We start from the raw sequence: 14,600 nt of genomic DNA on the forward strand, positions 1-14,600 counted from the left end.
TCTGTCTTTGTCTGCAGTGCCATCTGCTGGATCATGCTGGTGAGGTTATAAAATAATGACAAGTTGGAATAGCATTTAACTGCAGTCGTTTACCAGCTGGTTTTATAATGTTACATTTTAATTATGTTCTTCAGAGAGTAACATCAGCTGTAAAATACTTTCAAATATAATTTATTCCTGTAATGCAAAGCTGAATTTTCAGCATCATTACTCCAGTCTTCAGTGTCATGATCCTTCAGAAATCATTTAGATATACTGATTTGCTATTAATATTAAAACAGTTTTGCCTGCTTTTTTCAGGATTCTTTGATGAATAAAAAGTTAAAAAGAACAGCATTTGTTAAAAATATAAATTTTTTGTAACAATATACACTACCTTTCAAAAGTCTGGGGTCAGTTATTTTTTATTTTATTTTTGAAAGAAATGAATGCTTTTATTCAGCAAGAATGTGTGCAATTGATATTTAAGAATTATACTGTTTGAAAAGATTTCTATTTTAAACAAATGCTGTTCTATTTAACTTTATTCATCAAAATGATCTTGAATAAAGTATCACAGGTTCCAAACAAAGCAGCAAACCATTTCCAATATTGATAATAAATCAGTATATTAGAATGAATTCTAGGATCATGTGACACTGAAGAAGCCTAACGGTGATTAAAAAAAAATCAGCTTTGCATTACAAATAAATTATATTTTAAAGTATATGTGACCCTGGACCACAAAACCAATCTTAAGTCGCTATATATTTATGGCAATGGCCAAAATTTCATAGTCAACATTTTTTTTATGCCAAAAATCATTAGGACATTAAGTAAAGATCATGTTCCATGAAGATATTTAGTAAATTTCCTACCGTAAATATATAAAAACTTAATTGACCCTTATGGTTTTATGGTCCAGGGTCACATATTAAAATGTAAAACCGTCGTTTTAAATTGTAATATTATTTTACAATATTACTTTTTTCTGTTATTTTAGTAAAATAAATGCTGCAACGATGAACAGAAGAGACTTTGTTAAAACATAAAAAAATCTTACTAATCCTAAACTTTTTAACAGCTGTGTGTGTGTGTGTGTGTGTATAGTCATTTAATTAAAAAAAAAAAACATCACTTTGTAGATGTCTTCATTTATCCATATCAAAGATACACTTATTCATACACGTATTCAACTGATTTACATTGTTAGGAACATGAAATGTTAACTGTAAGGTGGCCAAAACAAAAAAAGTTACGTGATAGCCCTTAAATGTAATCAGTCAGTGTCACAAAAAACAGTACCTAAAACGTGTACAAAAAAGACCAAATGAAATTAAAAATGTAAACACTAAGAGCTGTTAGATTTAGTGCACACACAAATAATGAACAAATCTGTAGTGTAAACTCATTGAACACCTTCGCTGGTTTTAAATGGAAACGTTTTGTCGAATCTCTTCTGAAGTGAGTGGGTGGGCGTGGCTGAGTTAACGGACTAGGCTCTCATTGGTTCAGTTCGTGTGCAGTGACGTGTCCGTGACCGTTGGCTACAGAGAGAACTGAGCAAGCGCTAAATTCAAAAATTTCAAACAGCTGAGGGCGCGTGGCGTGACAGAGAGAGCGGAGAGACTTTACTCCCTCAGCAGACAAATAAAGAAGAAAAACAAAGAGGTCTGAGCTTTGATTTAAGTCTATATCAGGATGGACCCATTCACGGAGGTGAGTGCGCTTTATGACATCTTATTTAATCGTTAGTTAATTAAGGAGGTATTGAAATAAACTAGCGCTGGTACACTGTGCACCAACTGCGATTACCTTTAGATAGCATTAAAGCTCTGATTTCTGTTGCTACTAATTAACTTATTGTTTTATTTACATATTAAGTTACGTGTTCGGTTATACAATATCGATTTGCAGTTTTATTTATATTTTAACGTTTGTGTAAAGCTAATTCTTCTGTACTTACTCATAATCTATCATATAACGTTAGCAAAACCGGAATTAAGTTACTTTTAACGTTACGTTACTAAATTTCAGCAGAATTAAAACAAACTGTTGCTTTATGTATTATATTATATGTATTTTGTTCTTTTTTATGACTATTATTGTTTTTGGGTCCAGTCATACTTGCCTTTTTAAAAATTACATCTGTTATGTGTGTGTGATTTTATAATCTCTTTTGTCTGTTTTGTATTTCTGTATCTACGGTGCTTAACTGACTGTAAATATCATGGTGCCCATTGGTTTTTAAACGTTTGTGTCTCAAAATGCAAAGTGGGCTCTTAATAAAGCTTTTACTTTCAGTCCTTATGATATTTGAATTTAACATCTTTCTCCATCTAACGTTATATATCAGACTTTTGAATAGGAGGAGGGGGAGGGGAATAGCTGTCAGGGCTGCGCCCATAACTTGTCAAGTCACCTTTATTTATATAGCGCTTTTAACAATACAGATTGTGTCAAATAAACTTCACTGTGTTATAGGAAAATAGTGTGTCAATAATGCAAAATGACAATAGTAAACACTCAATTTTCAGTTAAAGGCAGTTCATCATTGAATTCAATGACGTCATCATCCAGCTCAGTTCAATTTAAATAGTATCTGTGCAATCAAGTCGACGATATCGCTGGATATTAAGTATCCTAAGCAAGCCAGAGGCAACAGTGGCAAGGAACCAAAACTCCATCGGTGACAGAATGGAGAAAAAAAAACCTTGGGCTGGCTGTATACAGGAAGCCTGCTTTGACTGTAGCCAATAGGATTCATCTCCTAGGTCACATGACAAAATTCCATGGACATGAAATCCTCACTAACTGAAATTTCCACTCATTCCCTGGGAGACTGCCAACCAACAGCCACACTGGAGGAATGTGTTTGGTCTTGCTCAGTAACAAGGCTGTTAATCATGAGTGTGAGATGTTCTGGGAGAATTGGCTACTGGTTTGTTCACACATGAGCTGTGCTGATAAATGGGGCCCATGCATGCAAAAAGGAACTGAAACGTTGTGTTTTAAGATATCTGTTTCTCTTTAGCACTGTCATATAGGCCTTAGTAATGTAATGAGCACTTTGCAATGCTAATATGTAATTTTGCTCGTTCAGAAACTGTTAGAACGCACACGTGCTCGTAGAGAAAATCTGCAGAGGAAGATGGCGGAGAGACCAACGACAGCCAAATTGCCAATGGCTAAAAGGACAAGGGAGCCACTTACAGACACAAACAGTGTCATAAGTGAGCTGACCATTGAAAAAGGTTTGTTTTGTTGAAATGTTATTTTGTTGCATGCCTGTTTTGACATATGAACAATATGTTCCATTACTTCTATAGCCTAAAAGTAGGTTTTTCTTCTTGTTTGGACAGCACTTCCCTCTTCCAAGCCATCCCCCTCAAAGCGTCGCTGTTCAGATGAAAATGCTCTCCTTTCTGAAGAAAACAAACAAACAGTGGTTCCACATGTGACCGCCTCTGAGCCCATGACAGACAAGAAGCCACCCCTGGTGCCAAGCAGTGTTCGTCCCAGGCCCATGGAGCAAACGTCTGCTCATTGTACATCAGAACCAGAGGTGCTGCCCACTCAACCACTTTCAGACACTGAGAAGTTGATGCGCCCTCCTCAGTCTCCAGCAAAATGCTCTGATAATCTAATGAAGCATGCCGCTCTAGATGGAGCCAAAGAGACACTGAAAGATGCACCAATCCCAGGAATCTCCAGTATGAGATCTCGACTACAGAGACTGGCTAAGCAAAGGCAGTACTGGGACTCTGAGGGTAGGCATCTCCCTCTCACATCCTGAATGCACAGAACTTGGTTACATTCATTATATTGAGTTAAACGCAATAAGACCGATATATTGGTTCAGGATCATTTTTAAATGGTCTGTATTTGAGGTGACTGCATCAGAGATTTGTGCCATTTAATAGAGGTTAACTGATATATCATCAGGGCTGATATCAGGCTTTTCTGTTCTGAAATGAATAGAAAGGGAAAAACTATACTTTTTAAATATAACATTGTAGAAAATAAGCAAACTTATGAATGTGTTATTGAATATTGAATTGTGTGATATCAAATGCATCAGCTCTATATTTCGGCCATTGGCTACCTTGCTCCAACCATTAAAAAAGCTGTTATCAGTTGACCACTAGCCATTGATGGAAGTCAGAATTTCAAAATCCACATTTCATGTTTTTATATATTCTGAAGAAATTAAATATTATAAATAAGATGATAATTTTTTTTTTTTTTAAATAATTGTATTAAATAGATAAGTACTGTAAAACTTGTTGACCACTCTTTCAAATGATTGAGTTTTTTTATTATTAGTTTTTATGTGCAAGTACACATTTAAGATCCTCCAGAAGACAAAAATATAGACAATATGTGATTGGAGTGAATAATATGACTTTTGGGGTGATGAATAAGAATCTATGTATTAAACATAAAATTGTGCTTTCAGTGACCTCAGAAGCAATCCCAGAGAGTGTAGTTGTATCTTCTCTGAAGTCTCACAAAGTGGATCTCCCTCCTGCTACTCCAACAAACTCTGAGCTCCCCGTTGGAAGAAAGGGTAGACTGGCAAACCTTGCTGCCACAATTGGTTCCTGGGAAGATGACCTTGGACACCCGCCGACTCGCCGGGACAATGCACAAGCACATCCTGGCTCGGTCTGTGTGCATCCACCAGTCAGTACTGTGAAGAGCAACAGTTCCAAGCCAAGTCCTGCTGTGGAACGACCTCAGACTGCCCAACCAGCTCCACACAAGTCTGTTGACAGCGGTCAGCAGGTGAGTCACGCCTACAACAGTTTCTATATTTTTTATTATGTAAGGTAGTATTGAGGGTTTACAGTGGTCTGATTGTCTTTAGTGGGGGGTCTTATGGTTTTTAAATATGGTCTTCAAATATTCTTTAACTATGTTTGTTCTTATAGCCAACAGTTTATTCTCCAGTCAAGTCAACCAGAGCGGTTCCACCTAGTCCTCAGAAGACCGAGTTTCCTCAGTCAAGACTGGCTCAAGCAAATCCCTCTCCTGTTTCCAGCCCACTGAAGATTTACTCCTCCACTCAGCCCTCCAGTCCACTTAAATCTCTGAATGCATCTCCCTCCAGTTCCCACAGAGGTTACGTCTCTCAGAGCCCTCTGAAGAACCAGGGCCCATCTAAGTTGAATTCTGAAGCAGCACTCAATTCTGGCCCTGCAAAACCAGTTTTGACACCTAAACCCTCTTCTACTGCTGATGTGACTGTCACTCATCAGAGTTGTGAGAGATTTACCAAGGACACGACACTCTTACAGCAAAGAGACCTAGCTGGAACTACTGGTCAGTGGAGTTCTTCTGCTCATTTTTTTCTACATTGAAGTTTACATCTGTGAACTTATATTTGCTTATGTTGATCTTTAGTAGGGGTTAAGTCATTTTTGGAGCGTTTTGGAGAAAAGTGCCAGGAGCGCAACCAGAATTCTCCCTCTACATTAGGAGATCAAGGCCACACACCTGTGGCTACTCCCTCTGCCACTCCCAAGTCCAGGCTGCTCCAGGAGAGGCTGGGGTGTGCCCAGGCCACCTCCACCACAGCTGTCCTTACTCAGAAGCAGAAAATGGCATGTATTCTTAACTAATTAAAGGGTATACTGTATTTGTTGAATTGCATGTGAAACATCAGCACTAATGTTTTATTTATTTATCAATAGGAGCGAGAGGCAGAACTGGCACAAATTCGTAATCGATTTCAAAAAGGCAACATGTTGAGGAGCAACAATGATCTTAGTAAGGTCAAGAATGACCCTGAAAATCGTCAGGAAAGTGAACCGTCAGTACTGAGTCAGACTTCTGTGCCAGTGCATGATAATGAGCCTTCTGTGCTAGTGCCTGAAGTACTCAACAGCCCTTCTAAATACAGTGAAAAAGGTATTTAATTATAAAAACCATATAATATAGTTAAATGTGTTCTTCTAAAGCATCATTCCACTGATATTTTTTCTTTCTGTTCAGTTATGTTAATTAGCCATATCTGCCATATGCTGCCTTTTCTTGTCATTTTATTCAGAGTAACATTATAGTGGTCCTTATGTTTATTGGAATATGCATAGTTAAACAGATTTCCATCTTTTAGAGAAGGAGTGTGCTCTTCCAAGCCCTGCAAAGGAAGTTGAATTTAAAGAGATTCCTATTGTAAAAGAACAAGAGGAAGTGAAAGGTATGGGCGAAAAAAATCAGTTGTACTATAGACTGCTTGCTTTCTTCATATTTATGTGTTATTTGCTTTAACAGTTGTAAATGTTTTGTTTAGCACTCTTTAGTGTCAAAAGACCAGACTAAAGCACTGTTCGGACGGGACTAGTTTTTTAAACTACGTTTGAGTTTCGATTCTTATCAACTGTGGTCTGCGATTTTTATGTACCAATTCGGACGAGACTAACATGTCTGTGTTTATTACAGAGGTGGGAGGGTCTGATTTGTACATCTGGGCATTTCAGAGATCATGCCCTCTGTATTTGTGCAATGCATATAGTCATTTGGACTGATTACCATTAGTATAATCAGTTCTACTACAAATATCATGGTAACGCTAGTAGCAAAACCGTGTTAATGTGTGGTTGCTTTTAACTTTTTTTTTTATATAGATGGTATATATGTAATTAAAAAATTATGTAATTGAGTGCAGAAATGAGCTTGAGTGATCTCACTTAACGCTGATATTACTATAACCAGTCTTAACAGTTTACATGATTTAGCTCTTGATTTTATTATTGTTATATTTTTTATTTCTTTGCCGGGAGTCCAACATATCAATCATGCATGCTGTAATAGCATTTACGGTAATTCACGTTGGCCAAAACACACAAGGAAACAAAAAAAATATCACCGGCAATCACAGACATTCGCATTCGAATGAGATTAGTTTTCTCAGAGGATCACTGAGTTTGCTGAAAAACAGTAGGTAATTTGTTCTGGAATTATCACAGAGGTTGTGTGAGAAAAAAACAGATGTGGCCGATTCGGACGGGATTACAATCACCAAGTACAGCTGTGAAACACCGATTTCTCGAACGACCCCCTGTAAAACTAGTCCCGTCCCGGGCTTTATTAAATATTTTTTGCTGTATATGTTGTTTAGCCTTTTTAAAATAATTATTCATTATGCATCTTGTATACTGAATATCTATTAAGTATAAATTAATTATATTTTGTATTATCTCTTGAACATTATGATATTCACAATTGTTCTTAATTTTATTACCACCAAAATCGTGATGAATTTATTTTGAAACTTTATATCACTAATTCCCATTACATGTTTTTGATAATGAACATTCTTGTTGACATTGAAGAAGCAGATGAAGTGTGTGAGATTGAGAGATACGTGGATGGTTCCGTTAACTCTGAGTTGATAAATGAGCTGTTTGATGAAGTCCTGGAGGAGAGCGATGAGAAAAGTGATGAGGAGGATGCAGAAGAAGATGCTCTGAATATCTCCTCCATGTCTCTCCTTGGTCCACTTGCAGAGACTGTAGCAGCTGTGGTCAAGAGCCCAGAAAGAAAGCCTATGGTGAGTCCTGAGGATGTAACTCTTAAGCTAAACCGTGATAATGCCAAATAATCTGAAAACTGATGTTACATCTCAGTTTCACTTTTTTTTATTTTGGTCCAGACATCGACTCCTTCCAGTTCATTTATTGAGAAGAGTTTAACCCCTGAGAGTGTATCCAGGCCCAGTAAGTTCCACAAGACACGCATGTTACGAGCTGAATCGTCTGACAGCATCAGTGTCATAGATGAGCAGCAAAACCAGAACCTTCCCTACAGGTGCGCATCTGATCATTAACTCTTTTTCAAGCAACATTCAAACTGATTTGAGTATGATTTGTATTTAATGTATGGTTGTTTGATTTCAGCATTGATGCCTACAGATCAACAAGGGTTAAGACCGAGCCAGAGAGACCTCATGTTAAACAGGTGATCGTGAGGAAAGAGGATGTGTCTCAGAGAATGGAGACCAATGGGAGCCCCAGTCACATCAACATCAAGCAAAAAATTAAGGTCTGTTAAAAAACTGTATAATATTATTATTATTATTATTATTATTATTATTATTATTTTGGGCCCTGTCAATTAAACTTAACCCACACCTGGACGTGGGCACACTGAACTCTCTTTGTTTGCAAGTGTCAATGTTTACGAATAGATTAAATGAAACATGAGAAATTAATCTTGACAAACTATATATAATAATAAAGATCTAACAGATCTGACAGATCGCTGTTTTCAGTGGAAAGCTTAAAATGTATTTGCTAAATTTGTACACATCAAAACATGAAGAATCACAATGTAGTACATACCAGATTCATCGTAATATTGAGTCATAAACGCATTTACAGCTGTAAATCCTGGTTTAGTTAGGTAATGGTCCACTAAACGACATCTCATGGAGCACGTTTAGTCCAACGAAGCAATAACGTTGTAATATGGATCATAATTCCTCTGTTTACGTTTCAGTTCTTCAGGGACAGAATTGTTTGTATCCGTTACGGAATAACTCGTGCTCAGAAAACTGCGTCTTTTGTAGTAAAAAACAGCATGGTTTTGTAGCCATAAGTTTTTTTTTTTTTTTTTTTTTTTTTTTTGTATCTTCAGATTTGAAATAGAAACTCATGAGACGTGACTTTCAACCCATTACTTTTCTAGATTGCTCCAGGACTGATTTCATGTATTTTTATTTCTTTCCTGTCAGTATGCATGTGCAGTCCCAAACATGAGTCAAAGGGCTCTATGGGAACTAGACCTTCTAACAATAGCTGCAGTAACAAACAATTGGCAACTGGCTCTTTTACGTAGTTAGAAGGCGGGTCTTATTTTGCCCTGTTGCACATTACGGTTTCTCCTATTCATGGTAATATGAGTGAACAGTCTTTGATTTTTAAGTGAGTTTATGTTGCCACATTGTGCTCTCAGATGTTGACCAATGAGATGAACCTGCAGCAGACAGTGATCCATCAGGCTAGTCAGGCTCTCAACTGCTGCACAGATGAAGAACATGGGAAAGGATCTCAAGTGGAGGCTGAGGCTGAAAGACTGCTGCTTATTGCCAGTAAGGGATACTTTCCTTTTTGCACTACACGAGTGAATATCAGAATTATTTATTTAATTTGGAGTAATGATTACTTGTGTTTGAACCTCAGCCGAAAGGAGGGCTGCCCTGAAGGCTGAGTTGGACCGGCTAAAAGCAGAGGGTCCAACAGCCCAGAAGAAAAGCACAAGCAGTGCTCAGGCGGATATGGGTTTACCTGCTTCTAAAGGGTCCATCTCAATGCTAGAGCTGCGACTCCCTCTGAAGGCTGACTTTATCTGTTCTTCTGCCAACAAGCCTGGTGAGAATCCTTCTGTATTTATATATAGATACTTCTTGTTTGGCACCTTCATGTCCGATCAGACACTTATGTTGTAATTTTGATTTAAGAATGTGGAAACCACTACTTCTTTGTGATGATCCGTGCTGGAGCTGAGAACACAGTGGCGACTCCTCTAGCAAGCACACGCACTGGTCTAAGTGGAGATGCTTTGACCTTCTCCACCAAATTCACTTTGTAAGTGTCACTTCCCATCAAGCCACTCATGACATCCCTATCACCTCAGTGTAGTGTTTATCATATTAATACATTGCTTGACGTGCAGGTCTGATGTCTCTAATGACTTTGAGATTGATATTGAGGTCTACGGTTTGGTAAGTACAGCTTTTTAATTAGTTTTCAATTGAAATGCATGCCTTTTGAATACAAATTAACCCTTTATCAAAGGGATTTAGTAAAAGTTTGTTTTTCTTTTAGGTTCAGAAACGGGAGCTGAACCCTGACAAGAGGAAAAAGCCCAGCAAGTCAAAGGTATGCTGTGTTTCAAAACATCCTTTGCTGGTGTGTAAGCAGTTGGTTAGATTTTAAGCAAGTGTTTTTAATGTGTAGTATTGTCAGTCTAAAAGTGCATGGTGATGGGTATTTTTATTCATTCCTTAACTAAAAAGAACTTTTGTCTCAGTAGTTTTCAGCAGTGCTGTGTTTGTATTGTTTTGTTCACTATGTTAGTCTGAAATCAAATTTTATCTCCACAGGCTATAACACCAAAAAGGTTCCTTGCTATCTCTGTAAGTAGTCTGTTTGCTTAAACTTTAACACACACTACTCGTCAAAAGAGGTGAATTTTTTTTCATAGTTTCATTAAGCAAGTATACATTACATTGATCAAAGGTGAAATATGTAGAGTGAAATTTTACAATGTTACAAAAAGCTGTTCTATTTATTCTGTTTAACTAATGAATCGTAATGAATCATAAATAACTGTATTAGGGGGTTCCACAAAAATATAAAGCAGCACAGTTGTTTTCAGCACTGATTATAATAAGAAATGTTTCTTGAGTACCAAATCGGCATATTAGAATGATTTCATACACCACTACAGTTACACTGTTATTATATAAAGACACCCTTTCTTTGTCCAGAGGGAAATGATGCTCAAAAGAAAATTGAAAAATGAACTCGTGTTGTAAACACATTTATCAATAATCAGTGAAAACGGTAGACTGCTGCAAAATGGTCAATTCAGTTTTTAAGGCCAAATTCATTCTTCTTGGAAAAAAACTTTGATCTTGATTTGAGGTTTTATGAAAAACCTCTTGCATGATTTCTTATTTGTAATGTTGTTGTACATGTTATACAGTACTTTGTCATTCATTTGTTATAAACATTATGAACATGTAAAGTTCTGGTACTTTTTTGTCCTCTCCATTCATCTATTATAGAAGAGCAACCTCCAAACACCTGGTGAGTATTAAAAGCATTTCAGTTCAACTAACATTTTCGATTTGTTTGTTAACTTTTGTTTTTTCATTTTCAGTTGTGGCTAGCCCTGGTGGTCCAAACGCAGTGCGCACCAGTAGTTTTGTACTTGTCGGAGCACACAAGCTAACTCTAGCCTCTATTGGGAAAAACAAATTCCCGCTGGAGAAGGTACTTTCCTGCTATATCTCTATATCATCATAACTGTTCCTTAAATCAAACCATACTAACACCATCACCTGGCGAAACAAACTAGATGTATAGAGGGTATGCACATGATGTCACAGAAACACTGTGGCAACATAACGTGGTAATAATAATTGACTGATACAATCACAATGTAGTTTTTAAATAGATTTGCACTGCTGAACTCTGTATCGTCAGCAGATAAAACCTTTTACTAAATCTACTGAAACAACCAGATTATCCATTGGTGTTCTCATCACTTTGATTTTGGCACAATACAAAAGCAGCATTACAGAAAGTCATAATGTTATTTCTGTAATGCTTTTAACAAGTTTTTGTCTGGGTGAAATGACAATATATAACAATGATGTAAGTGATCCCTCAGATTTAGATCCTAGCTGTGATGTATTTATAGTGTTGTCTAGAAGATCAAATGTGAAAGCTTTTGTCTAGCTTTGCTTGTTTCTTTGGCATCCAAATCGGGTATATATAAATGCCAGGAAATCCTGTTCTTGGCCATATATCAGTGTCCTTTTTTTTGTAAAATGTGGTTCACTGTTGAGTCCAACTGCTAGCGCCAGCCAAGTTGCAGGTTTTTTTGCCACTCAGCCGGATTGAGTGGGTGTGTTCTGTCGTGAAAGTGACGTCAATGCATACCCTCCGTTACTTTCTAACATCAGAGAGGTTTAACCACAGCACTAGTGTTCACACCAGCTTGATACAGTTTTAACACTCCTCGTTTTTCTTGCACAGTGCTGCCGTTTGCTTATCCCAGACTCTTTCACATGCAGTCATTTCTCTCTTTTAGATCAAATATGAAGGGATTGAAAGAGAGCTGCTCATTGACATGTTTCACAAAAAGGTTTCTATATTTGCTCTGTGTTTAGTAACACGGGTTTTTGTGTGTATGAGTATTTGGCTAACATGGCTTGGTGTCTTTTCGGTGATACTGTCACTTTAAGCCGCTTATTTACATTTTTGTGTGCACACCAATGTCTTTGGATTTGGGTGAATACTAGTTGTTTTCGTTACTCCTTCAGGCAAATGTGTAGCTTCTGCATTTATGGCTCCCTCTTGCTGTAAATGGCACTTCTCTTGCATATGTCTATGTTCTAGCCCTTAATGTCCTGTTTTGCTACAGGTACCTTTCCTTTGTCCTTTGGAGGGGCATATATACCTGAAAATGAAGTGCGAAGTTGGATCACGGATAGAGGAACGAGGCTTCCTGGTGAGTCTTTATACTGAAAGAATGTCTGCAGAAGTTTTTCTTATCCTTCCAGTAAAAATCCAGGCATTGCTAGAAAAACTAGATATTTTTATACTAAGTGGTGCTAGTGAAGGTGTCTCTTATTTGCAGACTATGTTTGAAGATGTCAGTGGATTTGGATCATGGCACAGGAGGTGGTGTGTCCTTTCAGGATACTGCATCTCTTTTTGGACCTACCCTGATGATGAAAAACGAAAGGTAGGCCTTCTATAATTTAAATGTTTGAGATGCACTTAATTAAAATAAACCGGTTATTCTTCTTTGCACAGAATCCAATTGGTCGCATTAACCTTGCCAACTGTACGAGTCATAAAGTGGAGCCGGCAAACAGAGAGTTCTGTGCCCGACCGAATACCTTTGAGCTCATCACAGTGAGACCACAGAGGGAGGATGACAGAGAGACCCTGGTCAGCCAGTGCAAGGACACGCTGTGTGTTACAAAGTAAGACCCTATTAACAATGCCAGTTCACGTGCTTTGATGGAGAAGGTCAAGTCCTAATCAAAACTTCCCTTTGTAATGTGCAGGAACTGGCTAAGTGCCGACACTAAGGATGAGAGGAATCTGTGGATGCAGAAGCTGAACCAGATCTTGGTAGACCTGCGCATGTGGCAGCCGGATTCATGTTATAAACCCATGTAAGCCTGCTCTCATCGGGCACCAAGGACCAAAAGTATCCTTGTCTGACTTTCACACTGACTGTGTATATGTCAGATTTGGAAGTGCAATATGGCATCATAGTTACACAGTGTTTACAGATGTATTTTACAAGATTTTTATAAATTTGACAAAAGTAAAAAAAAAAATCCATAAAGCCATAAATTAAGAGACATTTCAGTTACCCTTACAAGGGTTTTCAGGTATGGTTTTGATACTTTTGTCAGTGTAATTTAGCAAGGATTGTTAAATTTTTTTTTTTAGACTAATTTGACTAGTTTGTTTGCTTTGTTATACTGTCAATTATTGTATGTATATTTAAATATCTTTTGCATGGCTGCTGTATGCTGAGATGCTTGCTGTAGTCAGATTTCTAAGAATATTCATCAAGCAATACATAAGGCAATGTCCTGAATCTTTAAATGAATGAAACATTTAATGTTAGTACTTTGTGGTAAAAAAAAAAAAAATCTTCTTCAAATTAAGTACTACCAGAACCCATTATATGATTTTATATTTGTATATTTGCTGTTATAGGGATGACTAAAAATTTTTTCTCATCTGTTCCAGGAATTAGAATTTTATTTGATTAAGTTTTTGGGGGGTTTGGTTAGATTAGAGTTATTAAAGTTGAGATGTATATTTATATAAAATTTTCTTTAAGTACACAGAGGGGAACTCACTTGGATAATGGAAGGAAATGGGCTTTTTTTCCCCCTTTAGGCATTTATGAGCAATGTTAGTCCTGTCCTTGGCTGAAAAACTGTTAACAATTTAAGAGTTAGATCTTTCCCCATAACCAAAGCTCTTTTCATCTCAGTTTCTGCAGTAACACTAAGTGATATGTGCCTTCAAAAGAATACAAATGTAATTGATATTTGCCATAGAATCAAATTTCCTGTTTTTATTGAAAGAAAAATGGTACAAGACATGTTTTTTTTTACTTTGCTTGATCCAGATGACTTCACAATAATTGTGAGTTGAAATATGTATCATGCATATTTCCTAAGCTCTCTACAATATATTTTTCTGTTTGCTTTGTAACTTTAAATGAACATTTTATAACATTTTAAATGATTCTTACTAAATTTAATTCATTTACCTATATCCAAATGTGTGTTTGAATAAGTGACACTTACAAAGTTTACATTTACACTAAATGTCATATTGTCTTTGAATTCGTAAGGTATAATTTCTTAACCTTTTCATATTCAAAATTACCAAAATTCAGCCCCATCACTGTAGTAATCTTAAGGCACTTTAGTGTTATGGCTGTTTTGTGTTATGGTATCTTAAACACTCCAAATATGGCTTCCATGTATCATGCAGAGCTGCAGTTTCAATAAAACCAGCTTTTGATAACATACTTGTCATCAGTTTCTTACCTTTTTATTTTTTAAACTGCCTTATATTTTCTGATAGACTATTTTTAGCTAGACTAAGATTCAGGAATAAAATGTATCATTGAATAGTGTTGTTGTTGAAACTATTTAAAATATTTTTTGTTCATTAAAGCTAAAATATAGCTTGACCATCTTGGAAGGTCTTGTCTCAGTCTCAGACTTTATGTAACATGATACAATTAAACAATATTACAGGAGCAAGAGAGCTGTTTTTATGGCATGATTGAAAACACAGATTTTATACAAACATTCAACAAACAAGAAGTTACTATTAAGT

The 14,600-nt window shown here is 36.7% G+C and overlaps 1 protein-coding gene across 1 annotated transcript; it reads left to right on the forward strand.

Moving 5' to 3' along the window:
• Positions 1-1,534: 1,534 nt before the first annotated feature.
• On the forward strand, positions 1,535-14,282 carry LOC132104313 (anillin-like). The gene is made up of 23 exons (XM_059509690.1): positions 1,535-1,698; positions 3,083-3,233; positions 3,342-3,749; positions 4,439-4,767; positions 4,914-5,304; positions 5,386-5,585; positions 5,676-5,892; positions 6,098-6,181; positions 7,317-7,534; positions 7,637-7,791; positions 7,881-8,025; positions 8,938-9,073; positions 9,165-9,353; positions 9,443-9,569; positions 9,658-9,706; positions 9,810-9,863; positions 10,088-10,120; positions 10,775-10,796; positions 10,870-10,982; positions 12,139-12,225; positions 12,355-12,462; positions 12,534-12,706; positions 12,791-14,282. The coding sequence occupies exons 1-23, from the start codon at positions 1,681-1,683 to the stop codon at positions 12,903-12,905; spliced, it is 3,522 nt and encodes a 1,173-aa protein (XP_059365673.1). The 5' UTR covers positions 1,535-1,680; the 3' UTR covers positions 12,906-14,282.
• The last annotated feature ends 318 nt before the right edge of the window (positions 14,283-14,600 follow it).

The sequence above is a fragment of the Carassius carassius genome, chromosome 25, assembly GCF_963082965.1.
Source record: "Carassius carassius chromosome 25, fCarCar2.1, whole genome shotgun sequence".
In the NCBI taxonomy this organism is placed as follows: domain Eukaryota; kingdom Metazoa; phylum Chordata; class Actinopteri; order Cypriniformes; family Cyprinidae; genus Carassius; species Carassius carassius.

What these genes read in the sequence shown, in the direction of transcription:
- LOC132104313 (XM_059509690.1), top strand. An exon ending in AGACCTAGCTGGAACTACTG is followed by an intron (nt 5,305 to 5,385) that starts GTCAGTGGAGTT and finishes GTTGATCTTTAG; the next exon opens with TAGGGGTTAAGTCATTTTTG. An exon ending in GCCCAGAAAGAAAGCCTATG is followed by an intron (nt 7,535 to 7,636) that starts GTGAGTCCTGAG and finishes ATTTTGGTCCAG; the next exon opens with ACATCGACTCCTTCCAGTTC.